Below are 27760 nucleotides of genomic sequence, written 5' to 3'. Positions count from 1 at the left end.
CAGTCACGATCGTGATTTTACATGTCACTTTTCTGTCCGCCTGATATTCATTAAAAATGGAGTTAAACACAGATAGAGCATGAAAAGTAGTGGGAGGAATGGGGGAACATATAAAGGGTAAATTGAGAATGCAATATAATTTTTTCTAAAAATGCAGAATCTTTAAGAAATGCTTAAAGAGCTGTTCCATTCAGGGGGTGAGAATTAGGCAAATGATTTTCACATTTGAAAAATATCTGTGATAAAAAACTAAAATGTGAATGACCTTCTAAAACTTCTCAAAACTTAATACTTATCTCCCTCCACATTTGTGTAATAAAAGCTATATCATGAAAATAAGTTTTAATACACCCTTAATAAATGTATCTCACATCCTCAATATGCACAGCAAATTACAACAAAACTGTTCTAGTCAAGTGGGGGAGTACAGAGAGTGTGCTTAGTAGATAGTGAGAGGTGTTTAGGATTGTTAACAATAACTGCAAATGTGAAGAATTAGTGAGGGAGTGGGAGGCAAGCATATGGTCAGGATAGCTGATGATGCAGCAAAGAATCAGAGTAGACAGAGAATGTAAGTCTAAGGCCAGGTCTACACTACACCCCTAATTCGAACTAAGGTACGCAACTTCAGCTACGTGAATAACGTAGCTGAAGTTCGAAGTACCTTAGTTCGAATTAGTTCGAACTTACCTTGGTCCACACGCGGCAGGCAGGCTCCCCCGTCGACTCCGCGGTACTCCTCTCGGCGAGCTGGAGTACCGCAGTCGACGGCGAGCACTTCCGGGTTCGACTTATCGCGTCCAGACTAGACGCGATAAGTCGAACCCAGAAGTTCGATTTCCAGCTGTCGAACTAGCGGGTAAGTGTAGCCAAGGCCTAAGAGGATACCTCAATTGGCAGAACAGAAGAATAAAGAGACAGGAGACTAGAGGTAGTTAAGGGCATAGTCATGAAGGATACTTAGTATGAGTCAATTTTCAAGTGGCTGGGAAGTCAGTAGAGGTCTTTCAGGAAAAAGGTGATAGGTATGAGAGAGGTGGTAGCACTCCCAGCAGACTGGAGTTTGGATAGGAGGATCTCTAGGAGACCTTGCAGGAAATGTGTTGTAAAAATCAAGGCATGAAGTAACTAATTCACAAAAAAGCAGTTCTTCGTGTGTATGCTGAGGAAGACGAGGACTATATTGCAGAGATGGTAGTAAGGTGGACTAGTAGAAAATACTAATGAGTGCTGCAGTGGATATTTTGGAGTCAGGGATAACTCCAAGTTTATAGCCCTGTGAAGTGCCAGGAAGGCCAGAGGCGAGGAAGGAAATGAATTCTTAGGCCTGGTCTACACTAGGAGGTTATGTCGAATTTAGCAGCGTTAAATCGAATTAACTCTGCACCCGTCCACACAACAAAGCTATTTAGTTCGACATACAGGTCTCTTAAATTCGACTTCTGTACTCTTCCCCAATGAGGGGAGTAGCGCTAAATTCGACATGGCCATGTCGAATTAGGGTAGGTGTGGATGGAAATCGACGCTAATAGCTCCGGGAGCTATCCCACAGTGCACCACTCTGACACTCTGGACAGCAGTCCGAGCTCGGATGCTCTGACCAGCCACACAGAAAAAGCCCCGGGAAAATTTGAATTCCTTTTCCTGTCTGGGCAGTTTGAATCTCATTTCCTGTTTGGACATCGTGGCGAGCTCAGCAGCACTGGCAACAATGCAGAGCTCTCCAGCAGAGATGGCCATGCAATCTCAGAATAGAAAGAGGGCCCCAGCATGGACTGATCGGGAAGTCTTGGATCTGATCGCGGTGTGGGGCGATGAGTCCGTGCTTTCGGAGCTGCGATTGAAAAGACGGAATGCAAAGATCTACGAAAAGATCTCAAAAGCCATGACAGAGAGAGGATACAGCCGGGATGCAACGCAGTGCCGCATGAAAATCAAGGAGCTGAGACAAGGGTACCAGAAGACCAAAGAGGCAAACGGACGCTCCGAATCCCAGCCCCAGACATGCCGTTTCTACGAGGCACTGCATTCCATCTTATGTGCGGCCGCTACCACTACCCCACCACTGACCGTGGACTCCGAGGATGGGATATTGTCGACGCCCGCTTCCTCGGAGATGTTAGCGGACGGGGAAGATGAGGAAGGAGATGAGGAGGACGAGACAGTCGACAGCGCTTACAACGCTGATTTCCCAGACAGCCAGGATCTCTTCATCACCCTCACCGAGATCCCCTACCAACCGTCCCCAGGTGTTAACCTGGACCCAGAATCAGGGGAAGGATCAGTCGGTAAGTGTTATAAACATGTAAAGATTTATTTTGAACAGAACATTAATATTAACAGTGAGTTTTTCATGATAACTTTGCCCTAGGCGCTTAAAGTTTTAGTCTTTGGCAGTGCAACTACTGCCAAAAAATCTAACAATGTCCGGTTTATCATGATTGGTTTGCCCTAGGTGCTCTACTGTTTAGTCCTTGCCAGTGCAGCTACAGTAAAATTCGGTCTATATGTCCGGGGATAGAGCTGAAATCTTCATGGGACATCTCCATGAAGCTCTCCTGGAGGTAATTGGAAAGACTTTGCATGAGGTTCCTTGGGAGAGCAGCCTTGTTGTGTCCCCCGTAATAGGAAACATTCCCGTGCCAGGCTAGCAGCAAGTACTCCGGGATCATTGCCTTGCAGAGCATGGTGGCATACGGCCCTGGTCTTTGCAGGCTTTCACGAAGCATGCATTCTTTGTCGCTCTCTGAAATCCTCATCAGAGTGATGTCGCTCATGGTGACCTGCTTTGAATTAGGGGAATGTTAGTATTGGGACTGATTGCCTGTTCCTTTACAGAACTGTAACCGGCGGTTTACAGCCATGCGGTGGAGGCGGGAGAGGGGCAGCATACAGGGATCTTTCCCGGGGACAGCCGCGAGGGGGTGGGACAGGGGCAGAGTTCATGCTTGCCGGATTGCTGGCAGCAGGAACTGGCCAACGCTAGGAGCATTGCTTTGAACGTGAAAGTAGGGCACTGCTATTATTAAAGTTTTAAGCTGCCACAAGTCTACGGCTTACCATGTCAGCCTGCTACCCAAATTCCGCTGTCCAGCCACGCTTGTCTGATCTGCACTGCAAGACCCCAGACACTGAATGCGAAGGCCGAAAATTCGACCTTGTCCTGAGTGCGCATGTGATAGGTGCTGTGCATGGTCTTGTTCACAGAGAAAGACTATGTTCTTTGTTCACCAAAAAATTTATCTTTCTGAGGAATTCACTCCCTTTTTCCCATCCCATAGTTGTGACTGTCTCCCAACCTACCCTGGCATCACACTCACAGAGGCTGGCGCAGGTTAGGCGTAGAAAGGGAGAACATGTCGCAATACCAGCGAGCACACAGCGAACGGGAGGAGAGGTGGCGGCAGGAAGACCAGCAGGCAACTCAAACGCTGCTTGGACTAATGAGGGAGCAAACGGACACGCTCTGGCGCCTTGTGGATATTCTGCAGGACCGGAGGCAGGAGGACAGAGCTCCGCTGCAGTCTATCTGTAACCACCCTCCCCCGCCACGAAGTCTCATACCCACCTCACCCAAAGTACCAAGAAGGAGGGGCGGCAGAGTCCATGAAAACTGTCACTCCACCCCTGCAGACTGCTCAAGTACAAGAAGGCTGTCATTCCCCAAAATTTGATAAGTCCTTTCCTTCCCGCTTCACCCAAGCCCCCATCCCAGTTTCATCCCCTAACTGTGTAGTTGCTAATAAAAAATACGTTTCTGTTAATTACTGTTTCCATCATGTTTTTTTAGAGGACAGTCTGTTTGAAGGGGGGGGAAGGGGGTTGGTAATTGGACAGGACAGTCACCTTTACTAGGGTACAGACACGGGGACAGGTTCAGCAGCAGGTCACACACACATTGCAGTAGCTAGGCACCCTGGTCAGTCTGGGAGGTGGTTTTCATTTTCTGAATGTGTGTGTGTGTGGTGGGGGGGCTATGTGACTTTGTGGCGGGGGAGGGCGGTTAGAGATTTAATGCAGCGGTCCTTATCCTGGATCACAGAGCCACGCAGCAGGGGATCTGTAACCGTCCTCCCCCTGCCAGAAAGTCACATAGCCCCCACACACAGAGTCCCGAACAGGAGGGGTGGCAGGCTCTGTTGAACAACCAGTCCACCAGTGCGGACCACTCTAGAAGCAAGAGCATGTCATTCCTCGAGTTTAGAAGCGTCCTTTGCATCACTACACTACACCCGCTCCCCACCACAGTCTGCGTCTCAGTTTCAACACTTTACCGCGAAAACAGTAATAAAGAAAACGTTGTTCATTAACAAATTTCCAGTGATTTTATTTTTAAACCTGTGTTGGAAGGAGGAGAAGGGGGTGAACGGGGTATGAAACTGGAGAGGATAGTGAACATTCACTGGGTAAAGAAACGGGGGCAGGTTCAGTTTCTCTGTAACCAAACGTAATAGTCACAGGTTACCCTGCTCACTCAGGACCCTAGCTTTCAAAGCCTCCCAGATGCACAGCGCGTCCCGCTGGGCTCTTCTAATCGCACGGCTGTCTGGCTGGGCGTAATCAGCAGCCAGGCTATTCGCCTCAACCTCCCACCCCGCCATAAAGGTCTCCCCCTTGCTCTCACAGAGATTGTGGAGCACACAGCAAGCTGCAATAACAATGGGGATATTGGTTTCGCTGAGATCAGAGCGAGTCAGTAAGCTTCTCCATCTCCCCTTGAGACGGCCAAAAGCACACTCCACCACCATTCTGCACTTGCTCAGATGGTAGTTGAAGAGTTCTTTTTCACTGTCCCGGGCACCTGTATAGGGCTTCATGAGCCAGGGCATTAGCGGGTAGGCTGGGTCCCCGAGGATCACAATAGGCATCTCCACAGCCCCAACAGTTATTTTGTGGTCCGGGAAGTAAATACCTTCCTGCAGCCGTCTAAACAGACCAGAGTTCCTGAAAACACGAGCGTCATGAACCTTGCCCGGCCATCCGACGTTGATGTTTGTAAAACGTCCCCTATGGTCCACCAGTGCTTGCATCACCATTGAAAAGTAGCCCTTTCGGTTAATGTACTGGCTGGCCTGGTGGGCCGGTCCCAGGATAGGGATGTGAGTTCCATCTATAGCCCCACCGCAGTTTGGGAATCCCATCACGGCGAAGCCATCTATGATGACCTCCACGTTTCCCAGGGTCACTACCTTTGACAGCAGTACCTCAACGATTGCATTGGCTACTTGCATCACAACAATCCCCACGGTAGATTTGCCCATGCCAAAGTGGTTCGCGACTGACTGGTAGCTGTCTGGAGTTGCAAGCTTCCAGAGGGCTATGGCCACTCGCTTCTGGACAGTCAGGGCTGCTCGCATCCGGGTGTCCTTGCGCTTCAGGGCAGGGGACAGCAACTCACAAAGTTCCATGAAAGTTCCCTTCCACATGCGAAAGTTTCGCAGCCACTGTGATTCATCCCAGACCTGCAGCACTATGCGGTCCCACCAGTCCGTGCTTGTTTCCCATGCCCAGAATCACCGTTCCACAGCATCAACATGACCCATTGCCACCATGATGTCCACGGCGCGGGGTCCCGTGCTTTGTGACAGGTCTGTGCCACTCTCAGACTTCATGTCCTCACCGCGCTGCTGTAGCCTCCTCGCCCGATTTCTCAGCATCTGCCTCTGGAAAAGGTGGATAAGGTGCGAGGTGTTGACAACGGCCATAACTGCAGTGATGGTCGCAGCGGGCTCCATGCTCGCAGTGCTGTGGCGTCCGCGCGGTCACTCACCAGAAAAGTGCGCGAACTGATTGCCCGCCGGCGCTTTCAGGGAGGGAGGGCAGGAGTGACGGTTGGATGACGACAGTTACCCAAAACCACCCTCCACACAGTTTTTTCCCCAGCAGGCATTGGGGGCTCGACCCAGAATTCCAATGGGCAGTGGGGACTGCGGGAACTGTGGGATAGCTGCCCACAGTGCACCGCTTCCAATGTCGACGCTTTCCCCATTAGTGTGGACTCACACAGTCGAATTACTGTCCTTAGTGTGGATACACACGTTCGACTTTGTAATATCAATTCCACATATTCGATTTAAGTAAAATTGAACTACTCTCGTAGTGTAGACATACCCTTAGAGACATAGCTGAGGATACTTCTCTTGCAAAGGTGGAGGATACCTGTCTTTCTAACATTCAATTTAACATCACATCAAGGATTTATATGCTTCAGAGAGATTGGGAGAGAGCGGAGGGAAAGGTAAATGGAAGAGTTAAAAGGAGAGACAGAATTAGATGTCACTGGCATAAAAATGGTAGTTGTGCTTAAATTGTTAAATTTTTAGTGTAAAGAAGAAGAGGCAAATGAAGCAGAGAGCTTTTGGGAGACTAGAGCAGAATGGTTTAGAATCAAAGGCACAGTCATCACTAGAGACAAAAACAACGAGGAGTCTTTGTGACACCTTAGAGACTAACATCCTTTCATGTATTTATACCTGCTCCTGTATTTTTCACTTCTTGCATCTGATGAAGTGGGTTCTAGCCCACGAAAGCTTATGCCCAAATAAATTTGTTAGTCTCTAAGGTGCCACAAGGATTCCTCGTTGTTTTTGCTGATACAGACTAACATAGCTATCACGCTGAAACTAGAGACAAAGAAATGGTCATTAGAGATATAGTAGCCAAACTTGGTGAGGAGGGACTCGTATCTATTTAGTGTTCAGGCCAGTCAAAGAGTATATTTCTTGACGTCGGTGTCATATGCTGCACTGAGATTAAAAAGAATAAACAGCACAAGGAGTTATCTTTAGCAAAGTGGAAGAGGTAACTGAACAGTCCAAGCAAAGCAGTTTCTTGCCATGGAGGAGGTTGAAGACATACAGGCCTGGATCAAAAGAAGGTGAGCAGTAAAGTAATTGGAGAAAGTTAACTTCGCTAACCTCACCAACACTTTACAGAATGAGTGTAACTTGTGCAGGTGGTAATAGCTGTTAGGAATATTGGGGTCAAAGATAGATTTCTTATCAATTATGGAATTTTTAGTGCAGTAGTGAAAATGCTACAAAGTAAAATGACGATGGCAATACAGGAGCTAAAGCTGGAAGGCATCTCGAATTGAGTGAGCTGAGTTAAGAACTAAGACCTACCATACCAGATCAGGACACCGGTCAATCTAGTCCAGTATCCGGTCTGTAACACTGGCCAGACCACACGCTTCAGAGGAAGGAGCATAAAACTCTATAGTTGACAATTATGACATAACCTGCCCATTGGGGAAATTTTTCCTAAACCCACCAGGCAAAGTTTGACTTATCCCACGATGCAGGAGGGTTTATATCCCTTCTGTTTTTTAGAATCTTAAATGTAAATGTAGATATTTCTTTTCTGAATCCCACCAGGCTCTGTCTCAATAACATCTAGTGGAAATGAGTTTCAAAGGCTAATTCTATTTTAAATAAAAATGTATTACCTATTATCAATTTTAAATTTGCTGCTTTTCAACTACAATAAATGTCCTCTTGTCCTTGAATTATGAGGGACGATAACAGAAGCATTTAATTTACCTTCTCTGAACTATTATATACTCAATTCATCTCCCTCGAAACTAAGCAATGCCAGTCTTTTCAGTTTCTCTTCATATAGAAGCCTTTCTAGGCTTCTAATAATTTTCATCACCTGTTTCTAAACCCCCTCTATTTCTGCTATTTTCTTACAGACACAGGGTGACCAGAGGTGGTAGGGAGATCAAGAAGGAGGCGTTTTACTTTCCCAAGGGAATGTTCGTGCAGCCAGATGTGGTAGGAGCAGAACAGCTATAGATTTTGGGGAAAGACTAGCGGTAAAGGAAGATAGATTATGGAGTTGGTGGCTGTGGTGCTGTTATGGATTAATGAAATTTTGTATTACAATGATGTTACAAACTCTTGATAACTGCTAATGGGAAGAGTAAAAAGGAGTCAGGTAAGTGAAGTGGTGTGATAGTGCAGAAGAGTCAGTGAAGATTTCCAGTGCCTTTGGAGACTGCAAAATAATAAAACAGCCTCTTAACAGATGAGAGGAAAACATGTTCATACCTACCTGGTCTGTCTCAGTTCCCACCCTTGGGCTTTCCAGTAATGTCAAAATAGGCTTTTATGTGTCAAATAACACCCCTTCTTGGGGTCTGGGTTTATTAACAAAGTTCTCAAGGAAACACAAGAACCCCTACCCAGTCTTCCTGGCTGGCTCAATTGTTGGTGCAGGTTTCTTAGTCCTGTCCCTGCTGAAGCTCTTCTCTAGCAGACTTATTCTCCACACTTTATCCGTCCTCGCTGACTCCTGTGCTCTGCTGACATGCACCTCCAAACCTGCTGCTGGGGAACTAGGGAGAGTCTATCTCTACTCTCTATCAAGCAGCAACTACCAGGACTTTCAACATAAGTCTTTCTTTCTCTCCCCTCTGGCTCTCCATAGGTCTTGTTTTACCCCATCCCAGAAACCCTGATTTAGTCATAAGACTTGCCTGCCACATGACTTCAAACATTTTCTCCATATGGAGAGGCAAGCTACGTGTGTTACAGAATTGAGGCTGGACCCTTCTCCCCTTAAAGAGCCAATCACCTTGTTACATCTCTTAAGGGCTCTGTGTTCATCATTATGCCAGGGGTTCTCAAAGTGTAAGCAATGGAGAATGCTTTTACAAAAGCAAGTTGTCAGGAAAAAAAACAACCACCAGCCCCCCAAAAACACAACATAGGGCTTGGTTCTGAGAGAATGTCCACAACTTCCATTATCGTCAGCAGGAGCTATGAGTGTTCAAAGCCTCTCCAACTCAGACTATTCAGTGTAATTACTATCTCAAATTACATAAAGGTTACTAGAGACTTTGGAATGAGAGAAAGAAATATTGCGGGAGAGTCTCTCTTTGCTGAGATCTGGTTACGGCTCCCCTATTCTGAAGTACAGCTGCCATATGCAGCTGTGTAAGTTATCACCTGCCAGTTAAGAACTGGTGGACTGGAACTGCACCCAAAGTGCCTTTCTTTGTCCTCTACACAGAGGTAAGGGGAAAGTCGGCAAAGGAGCCAGATCTGCTGGCTTCATTCCTGCTGAGAGATCCTCCTTAACGGGGTGTGACAGGGCGTACCTGGCCTTTGCAGCTACCTAACAGAGGCCCAGCGGTTCTACTGTACCCCACCCCAGAAAGCAGAGACGTGACAGGAAAGCAGCAGCAAAGGTGGGTCCTCCAGGCCTGCCTAGACAAACCTCATGGAAGAAGCCAATAAGAACCCAGCAGGCTCAGATAAAAGGAGCTACAGGGCCTTAGCAGGTAAGTTCCTGGTTGGGATCAGAGGATTAAGGACAGGTGTGCCTCTGCTCAAAGGAACTTGAGGGATAACCAGAGTTTGTTTCTGACTGCATTTCCTTGAGCTGGGTTTGCAGGGAGAGCTGAGTGCCCCCATTACACTGTGGCATTCCCAGTTAGTCCACTATGGCCAGATTCCTTTGTCTCACCTGAGTAGAACAAGACAAAGAGAAGAGAAGAGAATTTGGCCCATAATTTTTAAACTTTCAAAACAGCAAGTGATTAACCCACCCTAGAATCCAAATCTTTCTTGACTGCTGGAAGCCAAGACAATATTTAATTATTCATAGATTCATAGATTCATAGATTATAGGACTGGAAGGGACCTCGAGAGGTCATCGAGTCCAGTCCCCTGCCCGCATGGCAGGACCAAATACTGCCTAGACCATCCCTAATAGACATTTATCTAACCTACTCTTAAATATCTCCAGAGACGGAGATTCCACAACCTCCCTAGGCAATTTGTTCCAGTGTTTAACCACCCTGACAGTTAGGAACTTTTTCCTAATGTCCAATCTAGACCTCCCTTGCTGCAGTTTAAACCCATTGTTTCTGGTTCTATCCTTAGAGGCTAAGGTGAACAAGTTCTCTCCCTCCTCCTTATGACACCCTTTTATATACCTGAAAAAAGGGGGGAGGGATAGCTCAGTGGTTTGAGCATTGGCCTGCTAAACCCAGGGTTGTGAGTTCAATCCTTGAGGGGGCCACTTGGGGATCTGGGGCAAAATCAGTACTTGGTCCTGCTAGTGAAGGCAGGGGGCTGGACTCAATGACCTTTCAAGGTCCCTTCCAGTTCTAGGAGATGGGATATCTCCATTAATTATTACTACTTTAAAACATTTGATCTGTATGATCTAAAGTAAAGCCTGGGTGGGATTTATTGTTCAGAAGATGTATCTAAAAAAAACCCATCACTCATTAAATCCTTAAAGCCCGAGAGTCTGTATGTAAATAAAGACCTCCTACTATATATAGCTCTCTGCTCATCTAGTGGGTAGCCCACTAAAACAGAGCTCTTAACTGTAATCCTTCACTAGTTACCAGACATTTTCCTTTAGCTCAAGTGATATGCACCTGGGTGACTGGAATCAAGGGTTCATGATATGATCCCCAATACCATTTTAAAGCTTTTTCCAATCACTGTGATGTTTCTATGTATGCAGTTTGTGGCTTTATTACACCATTTTTAGTAAACTGTGCTCCATTTTGGTATGTTTAAGCAAAGGTTTGGATGATATACATAGCTGTTCTAGTAGATTGTTAGAGTTACAGTTTAACATGGAGACGGGGGCTTTTTTTAAATACACATATTATGCCAATATTTTGTGACATGGGTGTATTCAATCTGAGGTCAGAATAATGCCTAAATGCATACCATTGGGAAAAATGTATCCAGAGACCTTCCATCAGGGACACATTAATAAGATTGCTCTAGAATTCAAGAGCATAAGCACATAGTCAAATCCATTTAATTTAGTGAATTTCATGATTTTTTTTCCAGATGGTGACCTTTTTTAAAAAAGACTGACACTAGGTAAGAAACAACTTGGTTTTGGAAGTTCCATTAGTCAAGTAATTAAGTAAAACAAAACATCTTATAGGTAACAAATAAGTGAAACAAGAAAGCATCCCCACTGTTGGAACTGGAAGGAAATGAAGTCCATGAGCTAACTTCTTACTGTTGCTAGTTGAATAAAAAAGGGCAAAAGCTTAAATCACACTATCACTGAAGGGAGAGGGTGATAATCAATTCCTCCTCCTCACCAGTTTGAATTTAGCACATCTGGTATTAAAGAAAGGTCAGTGTTTCTAATAAAGTGGAGAAAACTGTTCATGAATACTTCTTCCTTGAGTAAATATGATATCTTTAATGCAGCTAATGGGCCTTGTATTGAAGTTCTTCTCAGGCAAACTTCCACGGATATCAGGGTTTTGGGACTCAAAGGACTGTAGGATTGAGCCCAGTATTAATTAAAAGTATAAAACCTAATTCAAACCTATTATAAACAGGGGCAGACCTATTTAATTCAGTAGATTTACACTCAATACAAGAGCTAATTTATCCCAAAATATTCTTCAGAGGAAGTGGTTGTCATGTAAGTTAAAACTACCTGAGGGAACTACTAATTCATTTTTCCAAATTATATTTATGTCCTGATTTTAAATGTCTTCAGAAATGCTAAACAGTGTCATTATGTGTTTGTTAGCAAAAAACTAAATCTAGAACAAATGGTGCCATAAAAATTAGAAATTTTTGTAGGAAAGAACCATAAATTTAAATTTGTAATGATCATGGAATATTCATTTTAAAATTCATTAAGAAATGTTTACACTGAACAACATATATAATATATTTCTTGTTTGATTTTCAGGCCTGCCTAGAAGGTAACTATTTTTATGCATAGACTGATTTACATACAGCTCTCCAATTGCATCTTGCAACGCTGTGTATCCATAGGAAACAAGGTCAAGTCCAAAGGGCATGACAGAGTAACGGATAATCTGAAAATGGAAAAATAGATCTTAGACACAATTTGAACTGTTTTGCAAGTAACAAAAGTAGAGTAAGATATATATATATTGCTTTACATTTAAAGAAGTACAAAAATAACAATGATGTATAGAGTAGAGCCTCAATAATTTTCTTTTGTCACAGAGTCTGATTCCAAAATACTGAGGTATCGAACAAACATAATTCAAAATTTATTCATGTATTTTGTCGGCTAAATTCTGTATGGTTTAAAAATAGTGCAATAAGGTTTTAATGGATAACATTTTGAGAGAAAAAATGCTCAACTCACTAGTCAGGATGTGTCTTTGATAGGTCCAGGAGTAGGGTGACCAGATGTCCTGTTTTTAAAGGGACAGGCTGTGGAGGAAAAGGGGGAGGACCATGTCCTGTCTGCTCCTGCTCCACTGAACAGCAGTAGGGGGTCAGGATAAGCCAGCTGATTGGCTCTCACCTGCTGGACTGGAGGAGGATTGTTTCTGCTTGCTGTTGGCAAGTAGCCAGTTTAGGCTCTTTTCCAGGCCCACTTTTGTGTAGAGAGCTAGATCTCACGATGCCAGGTACGAAGCTGGTTGCCGAATTTTGTTTGGGGTCTAGAAGGGATTTTTGTTTTCCCATATGGAAAAATGGCAAACTGTTCTGTGGGTTTTTTCACCTTCATCCGGCATCTGAAAGGTTTACTTGGGGAATTGAAATTACATTCATTGCAACTTTTGAAGTGAGGTCTCTGTAACCCAATGAGCTGCTTGGACATGAGCCTCATGGACAACACTGCATAGTGATGGACTTGCCTCTATGTCTCATGCAGCATATGTCTCTCCTCATCTCTTCTACTTCTTGTGTGGAGGAGAGGAATGGGTTGGGACTCTGACTTCCAGCCAGGGTCTCCAGACAGGCCTGAGGGAATAAAGGGGGCATTGCTCCCATATTCACCCTCAGGTTTGTAGAACCCAGGACCACTGATGCCAGGTGAAACCCACACTAGAGCCAGGTAGTTTGTATGTGTGTGTGGTGGTGGGGATTCCCCATTGGTCAGTAGTTTTAATAAGGTTGCAAGCCTCTGTATTTAACTATACTATAGAACATTGTTTCTGTTTTGTGTCTTTTACCACTAATTCAATCCTCAATAAAAAGTGTCATTGTATTTGTAAGATAGTCTTCTAATAAAAAAAATATTTGGATCCACTGAAAAACTTATATCCATTATTACACTGACCCAAATCAGTATTTTCCTGCTACATTTACAGACCAATGGACAATCCCCTACATACAGTTTTTTTTCATTTTCTGCTCTGGCTGCAGCAATTGTTAGTAGCTATAAATCAAATTCTTATTAATTTAAGGGGCATCTAATGTGGTCTGAAAATTGTATCACTTACTCTGAAAGACCCTAATTATTATCAGTTTCACCAGGGTTTTGCTGAATTTGGCCAACTATCTCACTAAGATCTTTATTCCATTTTGTAAAATCTTATTTTACCTACATTTGGTATCTTAAAATGATCTAATACATACCTAAGCTTCAGAATTTTTCATACTAGCCAAAATATCAATCAATATGCTTTAGAATCTGTAGTTTTATGAGAATTCACTCTGATTTATTTTTATGCATTTTTAATATCAATATCAGCTGAAAGTTCTACCAATGATTATCTTTGTAAATTATACATATTACTAACCTGCAAAGCGAGATGTATGTCCTACACCAAATAACTTATTGAAGATTATTTAAATAAAACCAACAGTAAATATTTACAATTAAAAATAACACAATACCTCATACTGACTAGAACATCTCCATCCCGAAATATAAATAGAAGAATATTTTCTTGAGTGACATCATGGAAGTTGGCGTTCTTTTCATTTGCAAAGAACAAGTCTGGTTTCCACAGACATTTAAACATTGTAGGATCCACTGTCAGTGTATCTGAACCCCTCCAGTCATTGGGCAATTTAAGTCTGGGGTCATTCCACTTTTGTCTTAGGAAGATGTTAACTCTGTAATCCTGATGAGAAGAATTTGCAAGTGTGTATTAATCTAACCACAAAACAACAAAACAGAAAAAAAAACAAAAACAAAAAAACATGCAGGCTCCAAAATGAAAAAAAGATCAATTTAGATTTTGTGGTTTTCCTCTAATGGATACAGCTGATCATTCTTCAGCACACAATTGTCTTGGTTTTAAAGGAATTAGCTAAAAGATACATAAAGTTGGTTACATAAATGCTTTGTTTCTCAAGATTAACCATGTTAAATTAAAATAATATGGGTCAAATTCTGCCCTCACTCACATCTGTGCAGCCCCAATGACACCAATGGTGTCACATGTGTGTAAAGGAGGACAGAGTGTGGTTTTATTTTTCTACAATATATATGTATTTCAGGCAACAGGATATCAGGCAGGGCCCATGTGGATTTCACATTTACATCAACGACCTGGTAAGTGTAAACTGCAGCACATGCTCCAGTTGGTTAGATGGTATGTTAACAATATGGCACTACATTGTCAAAGAAGAAAACAGAGCAGAGAAGTAATACCCACAGAATAAACAACAAACGAAAGAAAAATGAAACATTTTTCTAAATGTTGGTGTCAGTCCACTGCAAACACTTATACGCATGCTTAACTTTAAGCACTTGAGCAATCCCATTGAAATTGTCTTAGGACAGCACCAATGTGTGTCCTTAATTTTAAGCACGTTTAAGTCCACTGACATCAAAAGGGGCTTTTACTATTATTATTTAACATTTATATTGTAGTCCATATGCTTACATACTGTCCTTAACAGGGACGTTTTCCTAAATCAGAGCCTGAAGTAAATGGACTGATTTTCAAAACTGCTGATCTCCCAAGGGAGCTGGTCGGTGCTCAGAACCTTTGAAAAACCAGGTAACGAAGGACTTGATCCAAAGCCCACTGAAGTCATTGGAAAGATTCCCAGTGAATTCAAAGGGCTTCAGAACAGATCATTATTTAATTAGATGTTTGAATATGGATTGAGGAGCCTAACTTTTGGCATATATTTAATAATCGTGGCTTTAGATAGTGGAGCTATGATTAATACACAGTGAGGATTTAATAAAGGAAAGCTCTTGCCAGACAAACTTGATTTTTTTTTTTTAAAGAGCCACAAAACTGGATGTAAGGAAAACAGTAGATATATGACAGGGTATTTAGGCCCTAATAAAGTATTTGATACTGTGTCTCCTAAAATGTATTCTCAGATCAATTCCTGCTGAATGACTAAGCTAATGATAACTGAAAATAGCAGGACTGAGTTGGGGGAGGAATCCAGTGGATTACCACAGGTATTTGTGTTACATCCGGTTTGATTAAATGAAATCTTCCTGAGTGATACAGGAGAGGAAATAATGTCATAGTAATGAAATTCACAGATGAAATTGCAGTCCTGTAGGAAATTGGGAAGAGTTTCAAACATCAGTGAGGACAGAGATATAATACAAAAGGGACTTAAAGGGATTTAAAAAATGAGCAAAAAACACAATTTAGATTAGTCTTGAAAAAAGCAGGTTAATATATCTGGGGGAAAATAATCCCAAAGTAGATATTCAGTGTGAAGGAAAAACCTGAAAAACAGTAACGCAGAGAGAGAGAGTAAATAATGCAATACGGCAACAAGAGAAGCCAATGCAATATAGGATGCACACACAGGGGTGTGATGAATGTAGGTTATTTGTATTTGACCTGATACCCAATAGTTGGCCTGGGCATTTGCTGACTACTGAATATGAATTCAAACAGTGGGATGGGGCCAGGGAGGGGAGGGAGCAAAAGACTGGAACAGACTGTGACAAATGGAAAAGCTTTAAATTTAGACTCCCCCTTCCTAAACCAAATTCCAAATTTAAATGCAAGTCTTTCACACTACTTCTGCTAATGTCATTGGGTCCAACAAGGACTAAGCTACTGAATATTCCTCAACTTTTATGACCATAAGAAAATGCTTCTCACCCTGGCACTCAGAAAAACTACCAAAATGACTTACTGTAGTAGGGAATTCCCAATCATTACCATCTGTCTTTTATCAATAATCAATTTACCTTCACTCATCCTGGGTAACAAATATGGGTATAAGTGTGATCAACTGTGAATTGATATTGCATTTCTTTACATTCCTCCACTGTGCTTACTCATATCTTCAGGTGCCTAGAAAATTAAGAATTTGTACACTACACATCCTTCTGCTCTTGGCATGGTCACCTTTCTTTGCGTCTCATTTATGGACTAAACATTTACCTTAAGACTGCATAAGTGACAAAGCTGGCTTTCAGGGAGGTCATTGACCTCACACTAATACAAACTAACACATTGCTGAGTTGAATATCTTAAGCAAGGAAGAACCACATTTCATACGTCTCAGAAGCCACATTTTTAATTTTTTAGAACTTGAATCCATCAGATAATAAAACCTCTCGCAATTTATGAACAAGATACAATCCTCTTTGTGGATGAGTAGATTTAATTTAGTTTAACTTAGAAATTTTGTATGCAAATATTCAAATTTCACACTTACCATCGTTGTCTCTTGGATTGATCCAAAGCTGTTAATGAAAATGTTGACTGTTACATCGACTGGAATTCCTAAAGGAAAAAAAAAAATAGAAAATCCAAACTGTAAGGTTTAGGGCCTGATTCTCTGGCAATGTAAAGGGTCCTTACATTGAATTACACCCACTTTAGGGCCCCTTTTAAATGCACTTAACACTGCTCTGGCACTGAAATATAGATAAGAATCAGGCCATTAGTATCTTTTTATCTTCTAATATACATTTACTGGGTTAAAGATATGGTGTCCAATCCTGCTCCCATTAAAATGAAAATTATGAAAATTATTTTCATTCTGGTGATAAGAAACTAGAAAAATTCCTTAGCCCACATATCTAAGCTTAAAATGCTACATGAACAGTAAATTGGAATCTTTTGTAAATATAATGCTTGTGTGTTATCACAAAGCTCACAATCTAGTACCAGCCCCTGTATATAGTGTAATGGATACAGACAACATACATACAGAGGAAAGACATATACTTTCGACTCTCTTCACTGATTTGTGACTTATACTGTCATATTTGCTTAAATTCTCCAGACCAACTGTTCTTTGTGCAAGTCTGGTATGAGCATGTAAAGGGGTTGGTGGTTGTGGTGGGGTATAAAAATGGCCCTTTGCAGCTTCTTCGTCTGCAGCACAGCATAATTTAACTGAACCTGAAGGTTGCTCTTATATACTCTTCCCTGGAGACTACAACTTGACATGTCGGGGCAGCTTGTGTGTTCCAATGACCCTGAGAGCTATGCTGGCGGGAGTTTTAATTCCTGGTGAGGTCACCCATGATGGATGGTCAAAGGATAGAGAGGGACCAGATGAAAAACAGTCCTTTGGTCCTCTAGGTTGGGTTGAGAGAGAGGTCGACACAACAAGGTAGCCTTTCCAGCAACCAGCATGATGGACAGGGATGGTAGAATCTTGTTTGTGTCCTAAATAAGGTCTGACAGCATGGGAAACATTCAGATTCAGAATCTAATATACATTTTATTTAATTAATATTGTTCCAATTCATGCTGCTAAGACTGACTGGTGAAAGTGTAGATTCTGCCTTATGTGCAGGCTTGAGACTATGTCACGTTAAGCCCCTCCTGCAAGTGGCTAAGTGCCCTCAACTCCAAATGCCTTCAGTATCATTGAGGGTGCTCAGTATCTTGCAGATTTATGCCAGGTCTATGTGCAAGCCAAGTAAATCAGTCATGCTTGAGAAATATTTTAATGTGGGCAAATCACTTGTCAGAAGATATTCTTCTTCCCCCATCGCCTCCCTCTGACATGATGTAACAATTTTCCTCTTTCTTCTTCAGTCCTGATTCATTCTGGACTGCCAGTGATGGGAGTGGGTGGGAGAGAAGGAATCAAATATTGACAATAAGATTTTGGGCTATATGTCTACCTATTGCTGAATATCAAGTAGCCTATTAGGTGGATATGCAATCCCTGTGACAATGCCTAGTGTTGAAAATAATTGAGTAAGCTTCCATAGTGAACAAAAAAGGGGTGAAGTTTCTTCTGAGGTAAGATATAGTATTTGAAATTGGGGGGCGGGGTTAATAGTTTTATAAAGTGAGTTGAGTAGATCTATCTGAAGAACTGTTTCCCATTTGGAAGAGGAAAAGTCTTTATCTTGAGGACAAGGTGGTAACGGCATATCTGTAGCACTCTCCTCAGAAGCACAATCAAGATTATAGCTTTCCAGACTAGTTTTCTTCATACTATATATGTAGTTGCATTACAATTATATACGTACACATGCAAATTTATAAGTGATTTTTACTGTGGCAAAAGCCACACTCACAAGCTGCAGTTTAAGTAGTGTAATAAAAATTGTTTTTTTTAGAAAAAATCTCATTCCTGGAAAACTTAAGATGCAGCTGTGAGAATTATCACATATTATTTAGAGGATATATACTCCTGTCATTATTATAACAGTACAGAAGTGATAGCTGCTGAGGGCATGTACTTAAGCATATGAACCACATTAATTTCCAAAATGCAGCAACAGGACTTAGCACAGATTTAAGGGAATTATAACTTCTGTGTGCTTTAGAAATACTAACATGGAAGGGCCTATATTCTGTAGTATTTTCATGATCACAAGAACCGGTTTTAAAAAAAATTAAGTAAAACTGTTTAATATTTTAAAAATACATTGCCTTGAAAACAGTATTCAAATACTAAATAAAACCATATCATTTAATTTTTAAAAGGTATTAATTAAAAAAATCCCTAAAAACACTCCATGTGTTAGCAGCATGAAATATGCATATGCTATCTATCCATCGGCTAAAAAGAGTAAATATCTTTCAGCAGTTTCACCCCTTTTCAGAAATTTTAACCTGAATCTTTCCAGAAATCTAGTTTCCAGAGATTCTGTGCATGTGAATAAAAAAATAAAAAATAGAAGAAGAAATGTTAATAAGTTGAAAAGGTAGAAAATTTCTTTTATATGTGACAAACCTTTGAAATTTGGCCTTATCCTGGGATCATAAGTGAGCAACAGCCTATTCAAGATATTGCTGGTAGAATTAACAGGTACTCTTGCAAGATCTTCAGCTGATTGCTGGCTGTGAAAAAGTGCATTGGTTATTGTTAAGATAGCAGGTACTGTAACTTTGAACTTCCTGAGTCATTTTAAAATGCCATTCAAACTATCCAAAAGGCATCATACATATAAACCTCCCCGAAGTTTACCTCTTTCAAGTAACTTCTATAGTATTTAATTTTCCTTTACCTATCTTACTCTAATACACTGTAGTACTGACATTTCAATATTTTCTTCATAATGTTATAAAAACAATGAAAACTCTCAGTTTCTGATTGTAAACTAAATAAAAAATGAAAAACATCAAATAAGCAAAAAATGTACTAATGACTTTTATATCAGAGATGCTTTAATTTCTTCATTAGTAGAAGCAGCCTAAAGGACTATTTTTAGTGACTGTCAAATTAGGAACAAACAAATTGACAAGCAATTTTAAGGTGCCAAAATATTCAGAGGTTTTTGGCAGTCTATTGCTTTCATGTGACAGACCCAGCTATCCCACAGAGAGTTAAAGGCTTTTCTTAATTTAATTGGTAAATCCTGATAACCCTTTTCAATTGCAAAAGAGGTTGCAAATTCTCATTTTACTTTTGCAGGGAGAATTGCAATCCTCATTAACCTTCCCATTACAGTTCATGTTTCAGGTGATCAGTAAAATTAGTTAGCTTGGGATAGGTAAGTGTAGCTTATCTACTGAATTTTGATATTAAGATCAGCAAGCACATGCGTGCACACAACGCCACACACACACCTCCTTGCAATTCACCCATGCAATTCAGTGGACCGTCCACACACACAGTCTGGTAATGTTACGTACGTGTGGTTGTGAAATTCCAAGACTCCAGAGTAACCTCACACAAAACTCATGAGAACAAATGAAACATCAAACCTAAGCCTGTTTGTGATTTATCATATGACTAAACAAATCTATCATTTTGTATTACTTACATTTTGTACTACTTACACCCTCAGACTCCATAGGAGATAAGACAGTAAGTTTATACATAAGTGTGTTGCATCACATAACCCAGATGGTGAGGTTATTTCATACCTCACTCTAAACTGAATAGTAGGTCACTGGACCTAATTTGCTCAGCTTGTTATCATGCTTCAGTTTGCTTGTACATATTTTATGTGAGGATTCAGTGAATGTGTTGAGAGCTTTTGAGGTTACCCTTGTTTCATGAAATTTACAACTAAATGCTGTGCATGTGGAAGACAATAGATTTTATACTTAGAATCCAAGATTACTTCCTTGGACGTGAAGTATGGTTTCACTTATTAGAGTATTACTACCCTCAACTTGATTATATTAGTGTGGAGGCTGTGATTATAGGAGCAGCAGTATCTCTGCATGCTCAGAAGCACTTCTAAATGAAATAATCAAGTTTCTAATATCTCAGACAATGGAACAACATACCAACAAGATCAATCTTCCACTCATCCATATATTACCACAATGTATGATTGGTTATTTCCCCAAAATGTAATACATGCTATGATAAAAAGGATACTTTCAGGAACCAAACTCAAACTAAATGGAATCCATGAAGATTTATACAACAGAGAAAGGTCAGGAGTGCACAATGCATCACAACTGGTTTTACAATTATGACTTTCAAGATGCTCCAAAAGAAGGAGGGAGGGGGGGAAACCCGTATAATCTATATGAGAACTTTCCTTGCCGATCCCTCAAAGCTGAATAAACCATATATCCTCCATCAGCAGCTGCTAAGCTACCATGAAAAACCTGATATTTAAACTACCTGTAAACTTGGCTTGACTAGGGTTGCCAATTTTGGAGGTTTCATCACATGACATAAACTTTAAGATTCATCTTTAATTCCTGGAGACTCCAGGACAATCCTGGAGGGCTGTCAACCCTTGGCTTCATATTCATTTCAAATCACATCCATATAAAACAAGAGTAAAACTACTGAAAACAATAGAGATCATAGTCAGGCAGACAGGGCCAGACCCTGGGCCCTGGCTAAGGCTTATTTTTGCTACCCCAGTTTTGAAAAGCAGCTTTCAAGCTTGTATAGCTGGCTACCCACTGTAGAAAAAACTCACTAGAACCAGCTATTTTGGCTTTACAGCAGGGGTGGGCAAACTTTTTGGCATGAGGGACACATCTGGATATGGAAATTGTATGGCGGGCTATGATGCTTACGAAATTGGGGATTTGGGTGTGGGAGGGGGTGAGGGTTCCAGCTGGGGGTGTTGGGCTCTCTGGTGGGGCCAGAAATGAGGAGTTCAGGGTGCGGCAGGGGGGTCTGGGCTGGGATCGATGAGTTTGGAGGGCGGGACGGGGATCAGGCCTGGGACGGGGGTCGGGGCACAGGAGGGGATCAGGGTGCAGGTTCCGGGCAACACTTACCTCAAGCAGCTACCGGAAGCAGCAGCATGTCCTCCCTCTGGCTCCTATCTGGAGGCACAGCCAGGCAGTTCTGTGCGTTGTCCCATCCACAGGCGCCGCCTCTGCAGCTCCCATTGGCCACATTTTCCGGCCAATAGGAGCTGCGGAGGCGGCGCTTGGGGCGGGGGCAGCATGCGGAGCCCCTTGGCTGCCCCTACCTGTAGGAGCCAGAGGGGGGACATGCTGCTGCTTCCGGGAGCTGTGCGGCGTCACAGCATGCACCGAGCAGGGCAAGCGCCGGAGCGGGGCAAGCCCCAGACCCCAATCCCTGGCGGGAGCTCAAGGGCCAGGCCATCTGAAGCGCCGGATGCATCTACCAGGCCATAATTTGCCCACCCCTGCTCTATAGCATCCGTTACTGAGCACTTTACTCCAACAAAACAGGGAATGACTGGTGGGGGGGAAGGAGAGTCAGAGAACTGCTGAACTGTGGGTCCAGGTGCCAGAATGGCCCTTTCAAGGCTAAGTTGCTCCTTGGCCCACCAATTGTGTCCCCCAACACTTCTCTGATTTGTGCCAGGCAACAAACAGCCAATCCCAAGGATGTGACCCACAGTATTATGATCCAAAAACAAGACTTTATAACACAAGTTGTGTAATTGAAAAAACTTTGTTAAATGGGCTTCAACTACAACATTTGTACTGCAGGGTAATTCTTTGACAATTAAATTCTTATAAAGAAAGTGAGAATAAAACATCAAGAGTCCATAGTATTAATAAAAATATGTAATCTGTGGGGAAAATGCATAGTTTAAACCAAGAGTGTTTAAAAAAATCACATCCTCTTCACAACTCACCAAGGTCTCAGATTTCTTTTCCTATATTGCAGCTGAAAAACATTTCTAAAACCTAAAACAGCGTAAGCAATGCAGTTACCGAGCAGCTTTAGGTTTTTATTTGTGTGCTCTTTTATGCTGTTGCAGGTGGGGGTGGGGGAGAGGAGAGTGCCTAAACTTAGTTCTTAAATTATAAATATTCATTCACTTCACCTTGAAATTGCAAACTGGACATTAGATATTCTTTAGACAAGTTTCAGTTCAAATCAGAATTCTGAATCCTATTAAAAGACGATGCAAAGTATTACATACGTTATTGTGCCACCCCAAACTCCAGAACTAGAACATGCAAATATGAGGTAGAATTTAGGAGTAATATTAAGTGCATGCATTATACAGCTCCCTGATCACATCTGGGTGAGTCACATGAACTTCTACCCCATTTAGAGGAGCTGAGTAACATCATTATTAGATAGAAAATAAAATTAAGATTTTTTTTTAAATATTAATAGAGTCAGTGTAACAATGTGAAATAGTACAAAATGTATTTATCAAGAGATAAACTGATTATATATATGGAATGATCAGTGGTAACCAGAATACTGTGAAACTCTCTTAATCTAGCATTACTGCTATTAATCAGTAGTTGTTATTAAGATCTGATATTCAGTTTTATATCCAGAAGGAGGAAGGTTATTTCTTTTCCTTTACTTATGTTTATTGATTAGCTAACAGAGTGCAACATGTACACCCAAATAGTTACTCCTGGTGTGGATTTTCTCCTCCATTATGTAAGTGTGTGAAATTTCTCTTACCCATCCATTTTGAGATATGGGTTTCAATACATTCATTTTCAAATAATTTTCCAAATGTCATGTCTGTGAATTCCCACATTTGACCTGGGTCAAAATTCTGAAGTAGAAATGCAAAACCCATCTCTTACACATCTTTAAATTATTTTGTGTTTAACTTTTAGCATTGACTATTGGCCACTACCAATGAAAATATCAGCAAACAGCTTTGGATAACCTTTTTGCAGATATCACTGACTAGTTAACAAGAAACATCTAAACTTAAAGTGAAAAAGAAAATATTTTTTCCCTTTTAAATGACCAAGATCATTCTCCATTTTAAAGAGGGAGCAAGTAAGGAAAGATGAGTGTCCATACATCACATTCACAAGTAGAATTAATATAATACCATACTGGCTTGATCCTAAGATGCACTGAGTCTTCAGAAGTCCTGAGCACTTATAAACCCCACAGACTTCAGTGTAAATTTCACTGCTCAATACTTAACATGATCAGGTCCTAAATGTCCAGGGTAATTGTTATATATATATTTAGTGGGGTCTTCCTTTCACAGGCAATAGCATTTCTTTCCAAATTATATATGTCCAGCATTTAAAATATGAAACATTTTAGAAACCCTTGTTAGCAGCATAAATTACCAGTTTCTGGTGCAAATTTCTAAACTGTCCTGGTTGCTATAGTATATGAATATTATAGTACTAGCCCAAAGTGGTTAACAGTGATATTTGTCTGACTCATGTAGCATGTTATCTGTGTATAAATTAAATTAATAGATTCTACAAAATTGGGAGATGGCAGACATAAGTAAGAAGAAAGAAATAATACTAACAGAGCTAGAGAGACTAGGAAATGAGCAGGAAAAACAAAAACAAAAGGAAGCCAAATGTAGATGACATTCAAACAGGTTTAGTTATCTCTTTATGTACCAGGAATAAATGACTGTGGCTCTGTGCAATCTTAGTTGACTGGAGATCCATTTCTTGACTTAGGAAATGAGACATAGAATATTATTGTCTTCACATCCATCATCAATTACCAGGATAGCCAGTTATCTATGGATTCCAGTGGGATTAGCTGACGTGTATAGTCTAGGACAGGGGTGGCCAACCTATCGCTCCGGAAGCGACTCTTCAGAAGATAAGGAACCGACTCTGGGGAAAAAATAGTGGATGCTCAGCACCCACCAGCAGCCCTATCAGCCCCTCCCCCAGCGTCTCCCGCCTGCTGAAGTCCCCCCTAATCAGCGCCTCCTCCTCCCTCCCACTTGCCTCCTGCCCACTGCAATCAGCTGTTTCGTAGCATTCAGGAGGCTCTGTGGGGGAAGGGCAGAGGAGTGAGGATGCGGTGTGCAGCCTCACCCCTCCTTCCCCCAGTACCTCCTCCTCACTCCCTGTGCCTCCCGCCCACCGTGATTAGCTGTTTTGAAACGCGCAGGAAGCTCGGGGGCGGGGGTGGGGGAACAGTGTTTTCCCCAGGAATTGAAATTAAGGGAGGGAGGTGAATTTACGGGGGGGAGGGGGAGTCAAGGCCAATGAGGGGTGAGACCGTGAGGGTGAAGGTGGGCTGTATGGCATCATAGTAAAAACTGAAAAATGTTTGATGATCATTTGATTAGATTTAACTCATGTTTTAAAATCATCACACAAATTAAAGTTGGCTACTCAAGCCTTCTATGAAGCACTATATCTATATCCTTCTTGCTTTCTTGTTATAATTTTGCACAACTCTGTTAATTAACTTCTCGAATGCAATGCGTTCATCTTTGGTGGCTTCTCGTGTGTCCGGTACTTCCATTCCTTCAATGGATATGCTCATTAGTTCATTCACATGATCAGGCAGAAGGTGACTTCTTTCAGAACACAAAATTCTACTCAATGATGAAAAAGAATGCTCAACTGTAGCTATTGTGACTGGGATTTGCAAGAGATGAATTCCTACTTCTTTCATCCCAGGAAAACATAGACCAAAGATCAGGTCGAGCCACTAGTGATGATAAAAAAGAAGTTGAAGTCAAATCTTCATTCATTTGTCGTATGATATTCCACTCTGTGTTCAAATTCTCTATTCTGTCCTGAGCACATGGCAGCCCCATTGCTGGTAGCGTCTCACTCCACTCAACTGTCGGTGTTTTATAGGACAGGCATCTGTAAAAGCTACGTAGAGGTTGAGTAGAATCTAGAAGTCGCTGTTGTAGATTTTTAAGAATCGAGTCTGTGTACTTTTTCAGTTGTCTTAACAAACACGTCTTGGCCTTTTCACTTAAGGATTCAATATAAATGCCTTCATTAGTCAACTTCTGGACTGAAGTCTTTGCTTCTTCCAGTATTTTTTCAATGGATAGCTCTCTGATTGATCCAAATGTAGCTTCTATTGCTGGACAAAGATCTACTACTGTTGTAGCAGATGGGTTGATGGCATTTTTTAATGACCCAAGTGACTTACAAGAGAGAGAATGGCAATAGTCTTCTCTGAACGTAGTAGCAAAAGTAATCCACCAGGCTCACTACTTAGATTCATCCCATCGTGGTAGATACTTTCCAAAGCCAGTAATAACGACTGGAGTAATTTTAAGACAACAGCCAAGGATTGCTCATGAGAAAGCCAGCGGGCTTTCCCAGGTTGGACTAATTTGAACTTCAGTCCCAGTGTATCTTCTATATTTTCCAAGCTATTCAGTCTTTTTGGACTCTTGCTGAAAAAAGAATATAATGAAGACATTAAATTTATAGCTTTTTAAATGTCTTTTGAAGAGTCTGCAGCTCGTACTAGCACTAGTTGGAGCAGATGGCCTCTGCAGTGTGTATAAGAGAGATTAGGGTTACACTTTTCTCTGAGCAAAGCTTGTGCTCCACCATGTCTTCCAGAGAAGTTTGCAGCTCCATGAAATGCACAAGCAGCCATCTGTTTGAGGTCCAGGACACAGCTCACTTGGGGGAGGGGCCGGGATGAGGCATGGTGGAAGTGGGGGTGGGCTTGGGAAAAGGCGTGGAGTGGGCGCCAGGGACTGGGACAGAGTCAGGGGTCCAGCACCCACTGGCCGACAACAGTGTCTCCTTGAATAAAGCACACGGTGACTAGCTGGTGTGGAAATTTTTAATCAAAATTTTTCTTACACTATCTAACAATGGAAGGCAAGGGCAAACAGGAAAGAAAATACACAGATGAAAATCCAGGGTTCCAACTGGAGTGAGAGAATAAGTACTTTTTCGTTGAACGTAATGATAAGGCCACGTGTCTTCTTTGCCAGATGTGTATCTCTCAGTTCAAATCTTCAAACTTGCAGCGTCATTTCGCTTTGAGCCATGCACACATGGATCAAGAATTCCCATAAGGTTCTGAACTCCACACTTTAAAACTGAAAACTTTGAAAAAACAAACAGATGTAGAAGCCCAGTTCTTCACCAGATTAGCCAACCGATCGCAGACTGTAACATTAGCCTTCTATTATGTGGCCTGGCACATAGCCCATGCGAAAAAGCCCTATTCTGAAGGAGAGCTTATAAAAACGTGCCTCACTGATGTGATTTCAATCCTGTCACCAGAGAACAAGAATCTATAGAAGAAAATGTCTGGCCTGCAGCTTTCACACTACACAATAGAATGCAGAATCTCCTACCTGAACACTGACATTGAATCGCAACTGCACTCGCAACCTCAGCAGTCTGAGTATTTGAGCATCACTTTGGATGAGTTGTGCCATGCACAGGATAAACCTTATTATCGGTATTTGTCTGCACTGTGTCTGACGACTGTGTTGTAAGGGAAGAACTCATCGATATCGTGTCACTAAAGGACGGAACTCGTGGTCGAGATCTAAAGGAAGCGTTGATGTTTGTAGTTGTGAAAAGCCACTTGCCTTCACAGAAGCTCGCTGCCATTGCAATGGATGGGGCTCCGTCCTGTGGGGATCTGCGAATGGATTAGTAGAGCTTTGTAAGTCTGACGCGAGCTTTGCCGATTTTGGACGTTTCACTGTATTATTCATCGGGAATCTACAAATCTCAAATTTGATCACGTCGTGAAACCTGTCTTGCACATTGTGAAATTCATTCTCTCAAATGCACTCAATCACAGACAATTTCAAAATGTAGTTGAACAACTGGATGAAGACGACTCCCTTGCTGATTTGCCATTTCACTGCGCAGTTGGATGGCTCTCAAGAGGTAAAGTTATGTCCCATTTTTTCAAGCTCCAAGAACCAGTAAAATTGTTTATGGAGGAGAAGCACAGAATACACCCCAAGCTTACAGATCCTGGATGGGTTCTAGATTGGCATTTCTTGCAGACATGCTGCTGCATTTGGATAAACTAAATGTGAACTTACAAGGAAAATTCCGGTTGCTGTCTGATCTAGTGCAAGGAGTATTTGTATTCATGAACAAACTGCCATTGTTTAACAGACAAATGCTTGAGGGAGAGCTGACACACTTTCCCTCAATGTCACAACTTCAAGCCAGATCAAAAGAAGATGCAGCAGAACCCCTAAAATGGAGCACAACTAGGTATGCAAACGTGATTAAAGATCGTAAGGACAGTTTTGAGGAAAGATTCCAAGATTTGCAGCAGAAAAGACCTCAAATCAGATTTCTGATTGACCCTTTTAGTGCTGAAGCCAATTGTCTGAAGCCTCCTTTAGTCACTGTTGAAGTAACATCCCAGATGGAAATAATAGAACTTTTGGAAGATGACAGATTGAAATCTGTTCAGAAGACAGAGGGGACCCTTCCTTTCTGGAAATCTGTACCAAAGAATAAATAAACCAACATCAGAGGTGCAGCCCTAAAATTAATCTCAATGTTTGCCTCAACTTA

The 27760-nt window shown here is 41.8% G+C and overlaps 1 protein-coding gene across 2 annotated transcripts in view; it reads right to left on the bottom strand.

Moving 5' to 3' along the window:
• The window catches only part of GLRB (glycine receptor beta), a 74985-nt gene that overhangs the window by 31422 nt on the left and 15803 nt on the right, over positions 1-27760 (bottom strand). For both annotated transcript variants that reach the window (XM_034772039.1, XM_034772040.1), the window contains exons 3-6: positions 18858-18964; positions 16368-16435; positions 13608-13837; positions 11742-11824 (exon numbers count right to left, since the gene is read on the bottom strand). In XM_034772039.1, the coding sequence (XP_034627930.1) occupies positions 11742-11824; positions 13608-13837; positions 16368-16435; positions 18858-18964 (488 nt within the window). The remainder of the gene's footprint in view (positions 1-11741; positions 11825-13607; positions 13838-16367; positions 16436-18857; positions 18965-27760) is intronic.

This window comes from Trachemys scripta, chromosome 5 (genome assembly GCF_013100865.1).
Source record: "Trachemys scripta elegans isolate TJP31775 chromosome 5, CAS_Tse_1.0, whole genome shotgun sequence".
NCBI lineage: Eukaryota > Metazoa > Chordata > Testudines > Emydidae > Trachemys > Trachemys scripta.
The sequence above is the reverse complement of the archived record's forward strand: the minus strand, read 5'-3'. Positions and strand labels throughout refer to the sequence as shown.